Genomic DNA, 16,204 nt, shown 5'->3' with positions numbered 1-16,204 from the left:
CTGCAAATAATAACAGGGGTTAAAGAGACCAAAGACTTCAAGACAACTGGAAAGAAAAAGAAGAAAACATTATTAATGTATGAAGCAATGGAATGGAATATAATGATATATCACAAGATGGTAGGCCTGACAGAAAGGCATGCCGATACTGTAAGGATATCCAATTCAGGTTTATTATGCTTGAAATACAGACTCATTGCTCATTAAAACGCCTCTGTTTTTTTCCCCAGTTAAAACCGATTATGGTCTATAATTAGTGGATGGCACGTTTACAGAGGTTAATGGTGTTCTTTTAATAAATGGAAAAAGTAATATGTTAACCACTGAAACCTTTGTCTATATAAACGACTTTCATGCCCATCAATTAAAGCTGTTGTTTATCCCTGACAAACTTCTGTGAAAAGAGTACACCTGAGAAACAAAAACCCTGAGATCAGGATAATCCAATTAAGGGGGGCCATCAAGTTCTAACCCACTAAAGCAGTAATATAGTCACACTTTTTGTTTGCCAATGTGATTTAAAGATGTAGTTCCCTCCTAACAATGCTCCTCACTTGCGGCTCATTCAATGTATTCCAATCCAGGATTTTGTTCCATCCTGGTCCTTTATTACCTAATTGAACAACTAGGTTCAATACAACAATTAGATCTGGTTGCACAAGCCTCTGGACAGCTCAATTCAATAATTAAGGACAACATCATGGTCTGGGAGTGATTGAAAGAGCCACAAGGGAGGAACGCTGCCCTATTTGTTTGCTGTTTTGTTTCAAATTTTAAAGCTGCAGTGGAAATCTAAAGCATGACATACAGACACGCCGATAACAAACAAGCCTTATCGTTCAGCACGCACACCGCCTGACATTAATACCGTTTGTCGTGTCATGGTCTTTCATGACATATCTTGTTTATGCCATACATTTCTGTTTTAAATGATATGCAGTATGCTTCACAACAGAATGTATTTTTGTTGCCGCATTTCACAGTGAATAAAAAAAGCTGGCTGTCTTATATTATTGAAGAGCACATGCAGTTAAGAGTCTGGGGGTATATTGAGGCACTTTGTGTGTCTGTCTGTCAGTCTGTCTCTCCATCCTATGTTAATTGACGTTTTTACACATAACTTGAAAACTGTTTGTCCAGTTGCTCAAGACATTTGTAGCTCAAGTCATTACCTGAATCTGGGGGTATGTGAAGTTACCTTGTCCGTGCGTCCTGTGTTACATTATGTATGTACCGATGGGACCAATTGTGATGAAGCTTGTTTTTGTACTGGAAGTTCTCTTTTTTTCAGCCGGAAATGCAATTAAGTTGCAATTATTTGCTTTATTGCACCATCTTGTGGACAGAAAAGTAAAAACACCTTTAGCTTTTTGTTCATGATCAAGATTTTGGACGTCCCTTTCATGTACTGGATAATGTCCGAAGCAACCGACCTGCATTTTTTATGTGGCTGCATAAATTATTATTCTTTATAGTCAGGGGACGCTATTAAACACATTACTGTATCATGGCCACGGCACTTCGGTGGAAAACATCTGCACATAATCAAATTCAATTGTTCAAAATTGACATTTAGTTAAAGCAAGGCATAATTAAATACTGTATAGCTCTGACAATATATTGTAGATACACGTGATCCCCAGTAAATGGAGTGCACGTGACAAATAAAAACTCCATTAAATTAAGTGCGGCGTACTTTGGTTATTAAACTGCTGTACAGTGTCGGTTTTCTGAAAATCCTGTAATATTTAAGTTCTCCAGATGTTTGCGTTAAGAGTGAATTCAGTCTATGCAAATAAGCAATTCTAGAAGTCTGCAAGTAGCACATGTTTATTTGTTATAGTTTGTGTCATTTTGTGTTGTTTTGCTCCATGCGGTTATTCGGAGACTACTGACTTGTATCCGAGGAAGTAAATCTGTTGTGTTTGTTGTTAACTTGTTTACACTGTTTCATACATTACCCAATGCAAACGCTCGCTTCTACACAACTGAATGGGTACATTTTGAAGAATATTTTCTGTAGAACTCCTTTTAAAAGACCTCGCTCCAAAGAATCGATGCGATTTTTATAGTGACGTTTTGTTGAAGGCAGATCATATAATCGCCTTAATTTATACAAACGCACGCAGTAAACGTGATTATCAAGTTGTATGGCCCTTGATGCGCTGGTCAGAAACCTCTGCCGTTCACCAAATATGTCCTTTTTGTTGTCCAATCTAACCTGTCCTACACAGCTGCGAGCAGACAAAATAATCATAAATGATAATAATCAAAATCATAACACATTTCTTAGCGTTTAACTTTTGCTCTTTTTACCACTGCTGAATGTTTTTCTCAATAGTGTTAGCTAACTTTTTTTTCAATACATAAGTAAAGAAAGAAACTCGACATTTAATAATAATAATAATAATAATAATAATAATAATAATAATAATAATAATAATAATAATAATAATAATAATAATTCAAGAGACTGGATAACGCAGAAGGGACGTTGTATTTTTGCTTTACAGTAGGTCTCCCCAAATATTCTTAGCTGCCTTTCGATTTGAGGTACTTGACCATTTCGTGAACTTTCTTGTTGAGTACCCCTCCGTGGACGCCCTTCTTACCCATGAGAAATACCAGAGCTTTCTCCGTCTTTCCTACAGCTAGTGACATTCCGTCGCCTCCTTTGATCCTGGCATCCAAGGCAGCATCATCATCTTTCAAGAGATTGTCTCTTATAACTGATGTTTTTTTCCCCCCAATGGTAATGCCAGTGTTCAGGAAGCTTGCCCGATCTTTCCCCACCAGCACCTCAACCTCTTGCGGGGTAACGGCAGCCAGGAGCCCGCCGGGTTTGGATGCCCACACCGATTTGTTATCGGAATATCCAACGATGGCAGCATCTTCCACATTCTTTTCCTTGAGAATGGTGCCAATGTAATCTTTCCAGTCTCCCATCTTTTTGTGAAGTTTTGTAGGTTTCTGTTTCTATTCAAAAACAAACATATTAGCGAACAAAATCTGTATATTATTACACTGACATTTTTTTTAAATGTATTTCAAATTTACCTGGTAGGATTACGCAGCTCTCAGTTGTAGAAATGTGTACGATTTACATTTAATTTACTGTGCGTTTGTGTTTGTTTAGGTTTATCGCGTTGCCATGGTGTCTATTATGACATCGTCGTGGATTAAAGATTTAAGAAATAATACGCGCGCTGCACACAGTCACTAATCACAAAATACGAAGGAAAAAAAATCATAGCGCTTAACGGTTATAAACAATGTTATTAATTTGACGTTTTTATTGTAACTAATCGTTATACATATTTTAGAAGCGCCTGTGATTTTATTTATTTGTGTTTATTTATTTGCATAATTGAATAATTTAAAAACGTCAACAATATACCCTATATATCATTTTGTTTGTTTTTTGCACAGAGTAACTCCAAATCATTTTTTGATAAGCTCTTGGTGCCTAATTTAAAAAAAAGAAAAAAACCTACACAAAATTGTCCTTGTGATCCCGTAAAAGAAAATTATATTCCTTAAATTACCTTAATAAATGAAAAACATAAGTTGTAATACTGTAGTTGAACTTACAACATTATTCCATACCTCATATGTCTGCACCCAACCTTTATTGCTAAGCAGGGCTATGACCCCTCCCTAAAATGAGTTTTAGCTGTTGATAGAAATGCTTGCAGGCTTTTGACAAACATGCATTCTGCAGCTACTTGTGCCAGTAGAAAGCTATGGATGATATATTCAATCTCCTTCATAGCACGGAAACAATCCAGAAATGTTTAAAAAAAGTATATTATACTGATAATATTTTACATGAAAACATCTGGGCTGATATTTAATATGCGGCAGCAATCTTCTTAATGAAATTAAATTGGGCTACGGGGGGCATGGGGGAAGTGGGTGAGGTTGACGGACAACCAGTTATGAATTATATTAAAATATAACTTCTAGAACACAATACTGTTATACAGTGTACTCTGTGTTTTATTATATTAAACAATGGCCCAGCATGCAATCGGCTGTATTTAAAAAAAAAGCATTTTCTGAAAATACTTGAGGATATGGGGATTGCTTCAATAAACTAAATGAAACACTAAACTAAACTGTGTACATTCAATGAAAAACATGATGGATGCCTTTCACTGAAATACATTCTATATAGAATCATATACAGTGGATTCCCTCTATTACAACCCACAAAGCAATAGATTAAAAGGTCTTCATAGAAAGCTTGCCCTAACAGGAGACCCTCAGATTGACTCCTTGCTGAAAGGGTCTGCAGTAAACCAACCACCCAGGAAGTGTGGTAGGAATTGTCTTGCCGCACACATGGGTTATTTCGACTTTTGAAAATATATTATATTAAACAATTAAATAATTACACAAACTGGCTTTTTTAAGGAACAAAATATCGCGCCCGCCGCCGCCTGTGTGTGGATTGCCTCGCCCTGTGTGATGCGCCTGTCTGCGGGAACCGAGAATGCTACAATTACATTGCCATTTATACTAGTAACATTTTTAGAGATGAAATAACATTTGTGAATTGAAAGCAGACTGATTTCAGTTGTATGTTGACATTTTTACCTACAGAAACACTGTTTGTAAGTTGGTCTATGATGTCATAGCCGCTCTATAAGACAATTATTACCTCACGGTCATGTGATCTTGTTCAGCCAATCACAGCACTTAATTTAGCCAAGCCATTTTATAAAGGTGGTTATTTTACAAGTTTGTGAAAATAAAACCCTGATGTATGTTGGATTAGCACAAACACAAGGGTGTTCAAAATTGAAGTATGATTTTTATAGAATTTAATAATCTATCCCTGATTGAAAGTGTTTCAGATTTTGGCTATTGCTGTTACTGTATTCATAAATTACAGAACAACAAACCAAGTTCTCCCAGTTTTGCTTTTTACAGAGCAGAATGAGACAAAATTGAAATTAACAATGTAACTCCCATGACTCCCCGCTAGAGGTCAGTACAGATTAGTAAATCTGGAATATACTGTACTCTTTGTACAAAGATCTTAGTCTAACCTCGTGACGTGGGGCACTAGGGTAATAATATATTTAGGGAAGATAGTTCAACTCAAAGACTCCTAGAAAGCAGCAGGTGTTTTGATTAGTAAAGCACGAATTAGAGAACAGTTTCATACACTGCTGATCCTGATGATGTGCACAGACGATACCCAACATCCACCAACGATGTACTGCTCATATGATACAGTATTACAAAGTCAAAACACCTTTGCTGAGCATTAATTAGTATTGCATTGATTTTACAGTAGTAATCGGCGACTCATCCCGAAGAAACGTAAGTACTGTAACAGGAAACGGGTTGACTCACATTCAAGTACTGTAATTGAAAGTTGCTGTAACAGTCATTTGAAGTACCGTACGGTCCGACCTGCCTGCTACACTACAGCGAAGTCGCTATTTGGAGCACAAAAACATGGCAGTGACATTTTTTTCAATGGTGGCAGCTGTGAATGATTAATAAATAAATGTATAAATATAGATATATTGCATCCTCATGTTTATTGATGTCAGAATGTTAAAATAATTTTAGTCGTTACTAAATCGGAACTGTGTTTATTGGTGTTGCAGAAAGATGTTTCGACTGTTGGACAAGTTGCTGGAAGACTTCCCCAAAGAAAAGCAGCGGTACAACTGGCCCGTGACTCGAATCGAGTGGAACGGGTCATTTTATTCACAGACGGAAGGGAGCGACTCCAGGTACCCCGTTCGGTTGGTTTGTCCAGGAGAAAAGGGCATATGTGCAGACCACGTTGTGCTGAGCATCTCACTCGGTAACTACAGGGGGAAAAAAATATACAAACAAATTCAAAGTCAGTTTGAAGAAATGTGAAAAATTGAAATGCTGTCGCACATCCTATGAAAGTATTTTGTATGTTACACTTACATGTTTAGTACATTTGGAGGAATCTACCTGTCTGTACTTACGTCACACATACTATACAAGTCCATGTTGTGGCTATAGATCTTTTTCAAGATACAGACCATTTTTAAATCACAGCGCAGTGGATGATGTACTGTATGGCTTGGTTTACATGCACATGAAAATCGACTCTACAGTCATGATTGTGTGACGTTGTCATGCGAATACATCGTGAAACAGCAACAGGATGTCCTTTTGGCAGCACGACTTTAACAGCAGGGTCAATTGCTTTCTCGTGATAAAAATAGCTGTAAAAACCCATGTAAACTGGAGGATGAATCATGCTTGTGGCTCACAAGATTTCAGCAGCCACGATCCAGTTCTTCTGACTTAATCTCACGTAATCTACTACAGAAAGGCAAAATAGAATATTGTAGGTTATATTCAAAATAAATACATGTATTATAAAAGGCAGTTCCAGTGTTAATGACATTTAACTTTTAGATGTTCCCCAAACTCACACAAATATAAATTCTAAGTAGTAAAACTTGCACATAGTAGAAATTAGATTTTACATAATTGTGTGTGCGTGTGCGTGTGCGTGTGCGTGTGTGTGTGTGTGTGTGTGTGTGTGTTGGAAAGGTAACTAGACAAACAAGTAGCTAATGTGCGGCGTAATTCAGAATGTGCGCGGCAACACGTGAATTCATTTCTCTTGTTAAATGTTTTTATCTTCATGGCAACGCATGAAGCTCCCTTCACGATATTCAGAGTCATTCTTTTCCTACTTAGTAAGCAGACACGGGCATTTAAATATCCCCTCCCCTAAATGACTATAAATTGAGTAATCTGCATTGGTACGACGTTTTTTTCCTCCTAAAGCATCGCATTTCCTGAAAAGTACAGCAAACACGTCGAAGGAAAACTGTCATGACTTGTGCATGTAAACACCGCCTATGTTACTTAAATAATTGTTTGATATAGTTCAGGTCTGCATGCTCAGTTCAAACTGCCTTGCTCACTGATTTCCATATTTCAAACAATCACCACTGGAATAGTGGGTCACCCCAGTCAAATTAAATAAAGGATGGAGGGACACTACCGTGACTACCTTTATAGGACCTAACTTAATGGAAACCTTACAAATTGCCGACTCTAAACCTTACACTGAGATGGTACCACGGTATTGCAATAGATTACCATGTTGTTTGGTGAAGAAAGCTCTTAATACAAGCTCAAGGAAACAAGACACAGACTTACATCAACATATGAACAAGGTGTTGGAAGAACAATGAGTATACACAAGGCCCCTTATCAGCTTGAAGAGCAGGTCCAACATTGTTGATATGAAGAGATACCTGATGAAAGCCTTGGTGCTTGGTGAGCACTGAAAGTGCAGTGTCCTCACAGGGAAATGTTGACAGGCTGGTGAAACATGTTAGTATTACTAACATTATTTTCAACACATCTGTTTTTTCCACACTCAATTGATGTCAATCAGAGTTCTTGTCACATGATCAGCTTGGCTGTTCCCTGTCTCCTGCTATCAGTTGTCATGGCAACCGTGCCTTTTGAGGCCAGTAGGCCACTCCTATTATAGAACTGATAAAGCAATGCTGATACCGACTGTGTTCATTTCATAAACTGGAAGCAGTGAGGGAACAAGAGGATGCTCTGCCCTGCAGAGACAAGGTAAGCTCCACAAACTACGACCTTAGTCTGAGCTGCTAACCTTTTTTCAAGTAGCTCTTGCTATATCGGTAATGATGCAAGAGAAAAAGGCAAAGCAATAGGCTGTTTGGTCAGCTTACAGTTTGAAAGCTTGTTTTTTGTCTGGTTTTCTTTTTTTTGTTATGTAGAAAGAAAAACTGTTTCTATCACAGCTTTGTTTTTAGTTTTTAGTAAGGCTTGTGCACTGTACCATTTCTTGGTTTTGAGTACAGCTTTAAATTGTGTACATTTACCAGGCTTTGTCACTGCGCTGCAGAGAGCTACAGAATGTGACTTGGCTTTAAAGGAAGCCTTTTGATGCCATTTACCAACACTGCATAGGACTCCAAATATACCGGATTTCTATTGAACGAAGCAAAGCCACTTTGTTTAACACAGTTGTCTGTATAAGGATTCCAGTATTATACCAGACCAACCTCGTTCCAGTATCAAACTAGGGAATTGCCTAATGTGTATCTGCTTATACATTACATAACCTAATCTGCGACTGGATCTTTAGACAATAGTCATAGACAGCCTATATATCTCGTTTTTGCATAATTGCCATGAATGCATTGCTTCATCTACCTTCAATATAATGCAATGAATTAGCAGCTTTTGATTTCCCTATATTAAGTGGGTAAAGAATGTTTACCAAGAGTCAACACCAGATTCCTTCCAAATTGCTTTTCATAAAATTGGTTGGAATATAACAAAGCACTTCATTCTTGAAATCCTGTTAAAAAAATAAAAGAGCCTGACTCAAACCCATATAAACAGTACGGAAGCAAAGGTGTTTCCAGGATTCGAGTGCTTTACATTAACAGCATGATCTGTGTCTCTTCAGTAAAGCAACACTCAACCATGTCTGGCTCCTGCTAATTTAATGAGTCAGGCGTGACGCTGAATGTATTTCTACTGCATTTTAAATTTAAAATGCATCCAAAATCAAATAACTTTCCTGGGTGTCTTAGGTGGGCTCTGGGCCTGCTTATAATACAAATTATGAAAACTTGTGGTGTCTGGCTGTCCTTGTCTTATTTAATGCATGCTACTCTTATAATGTGCGCTTTAGTATCAGAATGTAAAATAGCATCGATTTATTTTGCAGGTGATTCGTGAGAATTGTATTTCTATCTTGCACTGCAACAGTGTTAAAAAGAAGCTTATCCTTCCTGAATCCTCTTCATGAGCACCAGCCCAGCTGTCAGCATGGGGACCGCACAGCCTCCCACTCCCACCGGTTTTCTGGGCTACACCTTCGAGGAGTCTCACATGAGAGTCCACACCATTTTGATCGTCATCATCTTCTGCATCGTCTGCTTTCTCCTGCTGGTGGCGTTCTTCTACGCCTTCTGTTTCCACTGCACCACAGCATCTGTGCCCAAGGACAGCAGGGGCAAGTTGGATCGTGAGGACGCCACCTTCAGAAGAAGCTCCTCGCCCTCTGTGGTCAACTCCATTTGAACACTATTCATCTTGTGGGAGGACTTTTATTTCTGTGTACACCGTAGGTCAGTGGTTCCCAACTCTAGCCATCAAGAGGCAGTCCAGGTGTTTTTTCCAATCAGGCCCTACACTTGTTAACTGAACAGACTCAGGGTTAGTGAACTAATTTAGGACTTGACTGGGATGAAGTCCTAGACTGGAACAGACCTCATTGGCAACCATCACCGTCGGTGATAGGTCATGACACTGTACAAAATCACATGGTCCTGGGATATTACCACATATCATTTACTGGAAACCTGGTATCATTTTTCTGTGAGACACAGTTTACAGTACAGCCTTACACCAGGACGTGCTTGGGTGTGCCTATTATAAAAGCTGGTAGAACTACAGGACTCAATGTTATATCGTGTATACAGTATATTCAGGAGCGCCCCCAGTAATCTTTCACATGGTACGCACAACTGAACCACACCAACATCCCTTATCGTGCCAATAACAACTCTATCACCATGCTGTAAAGTGTTTCAGCCAATCAGAGTGCTGCATGTTTGTTCTTTCCTGAGTTTCACAGCACCTACACTGTCACATTAGAAAACTGGAATTAAATTGCATCACTGTTTCCGTTTCTAAAAATAAATAAACACAGCACGCTGCCATCGAGACAGAACAGCAACTACAGTGATAGCCAAAAAACTTCAATAACAATAATAATAATATAAGGAATAAACTCTCGTGGCAAGATAAATGACGAGACTGAAGGTGGAGTATCCATGTCACCAGAAACCCGAGATAAAATGACAGGATTTTTATTGCACACTTTGGTGTACTTTATTTGTTACCTTACATAATAACCCTTATAATAATACAGTGTACATAATAAGACTGTAAGCTCCAGGGGTTCTAATATAATATATAGTGCTGTAAACACTACTGCTGATTATAATAATAATAACACACTTATGTGTTAATGATTAGGAAATGTATTATTACATTTAATATAAGACAAAATTAAAATAGAAATGGAACTTTAAATGTGCGCTTCCCGTGCTCAGTCCTGGAAGAGCAGAATTCAGATCATGCAGTAGTGCTGTACTAACATTCGAAGCCGCCGACGTATTTGCCAGACAGAGACGGTTCGGTGCTTTTACTGATTTTGTTCCCTCTGACATTCTGGATCATCAGAAGAGAGATTTTTGCTCTTTTTTGAAGCTTCAACCAAACCTATCTGCTTCCGTTTGCTCATTATTACCCCTAAATAAACAGTACGATTCTATAAGCTTAATGTCTGTTTCACATCAACCCATCGCACAAGATATATGCGAGTCCACACTTATGAAGATGAAGTTTTGCAAACCAAAGGTACGCACAGTGTATAACGTGCCTATGGCTGCGGGCACCAATGGTATATTGGCAGCACTGTAATTGTTATCTTACCAGTAATTGTTAGTGTTGGCTTAAAAAAACTGGCTTTGTGCAGCTTCACACTTGACGTACTGTAACTGTTCACTGTATTTTGTCTGGACGTCTGCTTATTATATTAGTATTAAAGGTTTTGCTTTTAAACAGTGTGAATTAATGTACTGTATGTCACAAGTCTTGCAAGTCCTCAGGATTATATGCAGAATGAGGATTTTCCACCCTTTGAATTTAGTCCCTCATAGTATTCCATTATGGAACTTCAACTTCAACTTCACATCTTCACTTTTTTTTTACAGTAGCCAGGAGCCCTGTGTCGTTGACTTCTCACTTCCTGTGTGGGCGCTTCTACTGTACAAGTTCTCTGCCAGCCAGTCTCATAGTCATTTTAAGCTCTAGCTCCTGAATAAGAAGACATTCCTTTGTTTCCTAATCGAAAATAACAGTACTGTTGCTACAACTGTTTATGTAAGGTGTGTGTATTTTTTTTACATTTTAACCACTTTTTTAAACTTTTAAATTGCATTCCCTGCCTCAAGATGGCTTCACATGTATCTGCATGGACCTCTCAGAACTACATTTCCCATTATCCTCCTGTTCACTGGTAAATCCATCTCTGTTACATATGTGAGCAGGAGGATGATGGGAAATGTAGTTCTGAGAGGTCCATGCAGGTACATGTGAAGCCATCATTTTTTTATTCTTCTGCTTTGTTTCCAGTACATAACATGTCCTACAATTACAGCACCAGTAAGTATTAATTGTGATTCTTCTCATGAGCTGTATTTTGACCTCACTTTTAAACAACCACTAATTCCAGTTTACTTACACCAGAGTCCCAGTTTGTAAACCAAACACAGAGACTACAGACTAAGACCTGAACCTACCTATTTTTTTTCATGCTCCTGTGGTTTTACACCCAAAGTGAGAATATACAAACCCAAAACAACACATTTATTTTTTTTTAAATCTGTATTTGTTTTAAGAGGAGTCATTAGCATGTGAAAGATTTTGTGCAGATCCTTCCATTGTCATGTCTTCGTGGTTATGCAATTATGTGATAGTTTCCAATGCACTTATGTACTAGTGCATCACACTGACAGGCAGTTAAGCCATCCAAGTGCAAATACTTCCGAAAAGAATATAGACAAATAGAGTACATGTGCATTTTAGGGCACATTAAAACAATAGAATGAAACTCTGCAGTAACACATAATAATAACTGAACATTTCAGACCAACGCTGTCTGGATCACTTGATCAACAAAAAATGTTTATATGAAGCATTCTTGATGGCTGCTTTCATGACGCTAATGCGCCATTTGAAGAGTTTTTGTCATACCTGATCTGGCCATTTATAAATGGCCCCGCCTTTCCTGAGCATCACATTCTAAACAGTAAAATCAAAAAGAAGAGGAGAGCAGATAGAATGCACGTCATTAGAATGATAACAGCAGCTATCCAAAGCAGCTCGCATCATCACCAGTCAGTGAGTTTCTGATGTTATCTCATTGTCTCTATTAAGGATGTACAATGCAAATATTCTACAGGCTACAGAACTTACTAGACTCCTTTCACTCTCGGTGGATCTACCAGGAATAAAAACAACAAAGATTGTAAGTAAACACCCTAACAATCTTATTTTATTAGTTATGTAACCCTTGGGTATTGCTTTTATTTATTTTTTACTAAGTTTGATTTCTGTTTACACCAACGTCAATGTAAGGAATTCAATATTTTATTGGGTTAAACACATAAATCATACAATAAAACTCAAAAGTAATACAATGTAACTATTTATTACACCTAGCCAACAATACTACTGAAAATGCTTAGAAGTTATAAGGCTCCTCGTTTCCATATTAACAACAAAATATCAGTATTTGGGTATTTGGTTCAGCAACATACCCTACTGACAGTGGAAACTAGGTTTCTGTAGTTTTGTTAAAGAAAGACAGTGTAAAATGAGTTGGAATGTTCTATTGTACCAAGTCTTACAGTTGATATGTATGGTTATGGAACTATTTTGAAGTACAAAGTAAATACTGAGCAGATTCTAATGTGTGTTCTGATTTTACAGGCATTTTTACACTGGCTCTTCAACAAATGGCAGGCAATACACCCCTTGGAAATGAAGTGCACAATTCTGTTTTAAATGTGACCTTCGAATGTATTCCTCCATACCACAGTGTCCAGTACATTCTGAGACCAGTGGTTTACAGCATTATTTGTTTCCTGGGTTTGACTGGAAACAGCTTTTCTCTCTGGACCTTACTCACCAATAAGAATACCACCATCTTCCGTAACCCCTTCATGATAAGCCTGGCTGCCATGGACCTGCAGTTTGCCTTCTGTTTGGCATTCAAAGTTATTTACCATGCAAAGGGCAGCAACTGGATCTTTGGGGAGGTTTTTTGCAAAGTCTTCCTCTCCCTTTACATCTCCAACATTTTTGGCTGCCCGTTGATCCTGACCTGCATTTCCATAGAGCGTTACATTGCCTTAGTCCCACCAACCAGGACTCTCCAGCTGCATAGACAAGCCTTCAGAATCGCTCTCTCCTGTTTCATCTGGGTAGTGGTTTTAACAGCTTGTGTCAGTTTAACTTGTTCTGGAAAACTGACCAACCAGTTAAATAAAGACAGAACCGCTTGTGGGGAGAGTTTCTCTCAAGTCGAATGGATTCATCGCATAGGGATCATGAGCATTGTAGGTTCATGCTTTGGTTTCTTTGTTCCTTTCTTAATACTGATTATCTGCTACACTGTGATTGCCAGGAAGCTGAGCAACCTGCTCGGAGAGAACCCAGCTACTCTCAACATCAAAAAGAAATCCATGAGGACCATTTTGATAGTGATCACTGTGCTGACCATCTGTTTTCTTCCTTTTCACACTATTAATATTATCAGAACCGCATTGATACTGCAGAAGTTAAATAGCTCCTACAACCGTTTCTGTACAGCATATTCGATAATGGAAGCAGTAACGAGTTTCAACAGCTGCTTGAACCCTATAGTGTATTACCACCAGGCTGAGGGCTTCAATTGGATGAGTCACTGCTGCCATTCCCAGGATGAAACTGATGAAGCAGCCAACAGGGAACAGAGAGAGAGCCACAAGCATGCTACCAGAACTGACCTCCCAGTTACAAACGCCCCATAATCCGTGGCCATATCCCTAATCAGAGGGGCCAAGTACTGTTATTAATTACTGTTATTACTGTCAATGGTTTCTCACAAATGATGCTCCAAATTTCACATTTAAGGTACATCCTTTGTTGTCATGGAGATCTTGGAAAACCAAAATTTCCATTGTGATTTTTTCATATCTTATAACAGAGAGTATAGATTTTTTTATACCGGATTGTAGCTAGTGCCATTGCCCGGGCCCTATCGTCTCGGAATATATTTTATTAATATACGGCCTGTAATAAAAAGCTTTAAGAATCTGGCCCAGTAACATGCACAGTTTTATTGATAGAAAGATATTTGGTTTGTACAATACTTGTGTTTTATTCAGAGAATTATTCAAATACCAGCTGATGGGATTCAAATGGAGGATGCCTTGCAGTACTTCCCAGGATGACTTTGCTGAGCCAGTCAATGACACCAAAGTACAGAGAGAGACTCCAGACCCCACCACCAGAACTGAGAATCCTACAGCCAAGACCCCATGACACTGGATGTCAATGGAATTACTGTATGTAGGAAATCACACAGTTTGTAAAACGAATACGCTTTCTGTTTAGGAAATGTTGCAATTGGTAATAGAATTAAACTAAAATTTCTCCAACACAGTGAGTATCATCAGAAAGTTAAATTACCTCCTCATGGCTCCAAAATAAATTTTACCTACACAAAATTCAGGATAAAACTCTCGTCTACAGGCAGTGCTTTAAGTGTATTAAGTTAATTAAAATGAGACCTAAATCAAAGGCCTCGCTTTCTATATTGTACCTTGAAAGAACCTTGGTTTTAGGCCTCACTGCAGTGTGATAGAACAGGATTACAGATTTTAGTCGCCAGAAAATCTCTCTGAAATCCTCCATAGTTCCATGATTGGGTTAGAGATAGATGAGGAAATAAACATGATAGGCAAAATAGGTATTAAAAGGCCCTTTGTTTACTTCCTTTTGCTATGATGAATGATACCATTATGTATTTTTTAAATGCAAATGCTGTTCCCAAATGCTCCTTTATGTGGAGTTTCTAATGGACTTTACTGCACAAATGAACATTACAAGGGTAATGCTAAATATTTTCTTGTTTCTCTATTTTGTGTAATCTGGGCTGGGATTTCAATTTGTGCACTGCTTTTTGGAGAGCTAACCATACATTCACACAAAACATAATGTGGCACCTTCTCTTCAAGTGAATGGGATTTGCGTCTTGGGGAAATTCATTGTATTGGTTTCTTCCTGGGTTTCCTTTTTTCCTTCCTGGTAATGATCATCTGTTATATTCTAATGGCAAAAAAGATAAGCAATCTGCTTTGAGAGAGTCCAGCTACTCTTAAGGCTAAAGAGAAGTCTATGAGGAACGTTGTGATTGTGAAAATTGTGCTGTCAAGTTGCTTCCATTCCACACAATATCTATAATTAGAATATTTCTTGCCGAAATAGCCATGTTCATAGTCAATTTCAACAGCTGCCTTAACCCTATAGTGTATCATTTCCAGGTTGTGGTCTTCAAAGTGAGAACGCCCTGTTGTCCATCCCAGGAAGCCCTTTCTGAACCAGACAGCAGCAAGGTACAGATCCCTAGCTAGCTGTGAGATCCAAGCAGTCCAGTCACCAGTAATCCTCCAGACTTGGAGGTGTGTAGCTGTTCTGAATGTTGGTACAAAATATTACACCCAGCATCTATCCATGGATTTTCTTTAACATTTTGTACAGTTTACACTTGTATAGTCTAGCTATGTTTGGTGTATTTTGGTATAATATAATGCCCATTTTATATTTTGTTTATATGTTATTTTGGATTCCACAACGCTTGAATGAATGTGTTTTTATGTAGTTTTAATGCGAAGCAATTGGGCAGCATTGGGAATTTTGGTTTTAATACCAACATTCATCCCACCTTAGCTAATGCGGTGCACAAAATGTACATGTAATCTGCCACTTGGTCTTGATATAGGCTGTTGACTATCTCTGCAGTAAGGAACCTTGGGTGACTTTGTGGACTTACCCGAATAAGCCTGTGATGTATCTATTGATTGCATTACGGTTGTTTAAGTCTTGCCAATTAAAGGGCTGTGTATTGATTGCATTACTTCATTTAGATTAAGATTTAAACCGTGTATTTGATATTTAGGATACTGTTATTCTGTCACTAAGTATCTGCATAATAAAAGACCTTGACATGTATTCTTGTCTCCTCTCCATTTTTGTTGATCAAACCAACAAACTTCCTCTATTTCAAAGAACCTGCTTATTAATCATTTTGAGGTAAATTTAAAATCTATTAATATGTTTCTGGATGTGGCCTGTTCCCAGTACCATAGCCTGGCTACTGGCTTGTCCTGCTAAGGGCAGGTCAGATTGCTTTCAGGAGTTAATTTGGTAACACTAATCTTGCCCTGGATATTTATTAGACACTAGCGCCTCCTGCTGGGGTAGTGCTGGCCCTACATATTGGGTTAACATATACATTGAATCGTGTTATAATATAACAGTTATATTACAACCCATTCATAACACAAGAACAACATGC

At 38.2% G+C, this 16,204-nt stretch overlaps 2 protein-coding genes across 3 annotated transcripts; one reads left to right on the top strand and one right to left on the bottom strand.

The window, feature by feature from the left end:
- Positions 1–2,479: 2,479 nt before the first annotated feature.
- LOC117412937 (profilin-3-like) lies at positions 2,480–3,151 on the bottom strand. Its single transcript, XM_034021579.3, has 2 exons — positions 3,058–3,151; positions 2,480–2,976 (listed from the first exon to the last, which is right to left on the bottom strand). Exon 2 carries the CDS (start codon positions 2,944–2,946, stop codon positions 2,533–2,535), a length of 414 nt encoding a protein of 137 aa, XP_033877470.1. The 5' UTR covers positions 2,947–2,976; positions 3,058–3,151; the 3' UTR covers positions 2,480–2,532.
- A 109-nt stretch (positions 3,152–3,260) lies between these two features.
- LOC131699622 (lysophosphatidic acid receptor 6-like) lies at positions 3,261–15,839 on the top strand. Of its 2 annotated transcripts, XM_058996755.1 has the most exons (6): positions 3,261–5,331; positions 5,625–5,827; positions 8,738–10,437; positions 10,794–10,967; positions 12,019–12,109; positions 12,574–15,839. In XM_058996755.1, the coding sequence occupies exon 6, from the start codon at positions 12,600–12,602 to the stop codon at positions 13,653–13,655; it is 1,056 nt and encodes a 351-aa protein (XP_058852738.1). In that variant the 5' UTR covers positions 3,261–5,331; positions 5,625–5,827; positions 8,738–10,437; positions 10,794–10,967; positions 12,019–12,109; positions 12,574–12,599; the 3' UTR covers positions 13,656–15,839. The 2 variants fall into 2 exon arrangements, with proteins under 2 accessions (XP_058852738.1, XP_058852737.1); XM_058996754.1 differs by lacking the exons at positions 3,261–5,331; positions 5,625–5,827 and adding an exon at positions 5,848–7,608.
- Positions 15,840–16,204: the final 365 nt, after the last annotated feature.

Source organism: Acipenser ruthenus, chromosome 23, assembly GCF_902713425.1.
Source record: "Acipenser ruthenus chromosome 23, fAciRut3.2 maternal haplotype, whole genome shotgun sequence".
In the NCBI taxonomy this organism is placed as follows: domain Eukaryota; kingdom Metazoa; phylum Chordata; class Actinopteri; order Acipenseriformes; family Acipenseridae; genus Acipenser; species Acipenser ruthenus.
Note: the sequence above shows the minus strand (reverse complement) of the source record. Positions and strands in the feature narration are given on the sequence as shown.

What these genes read in the sequence shown, in the direction of transcription:
- LOC117412937 (XM_034021579.3), bottom strand. Translation starts at nt 2,946, where the DNA reads ATGGGAGACTGGAAAGATTACATTGGCACCATTCTCAAGGAAAAGAAT.
- LOC131699622 (XM_058996755.1), top strand. Translation starts at nt 12,600, where the DNA reads ATGGCAGGCAATACACCCCTTGGAAATGAAGTGCACAATTCTGTTTTA.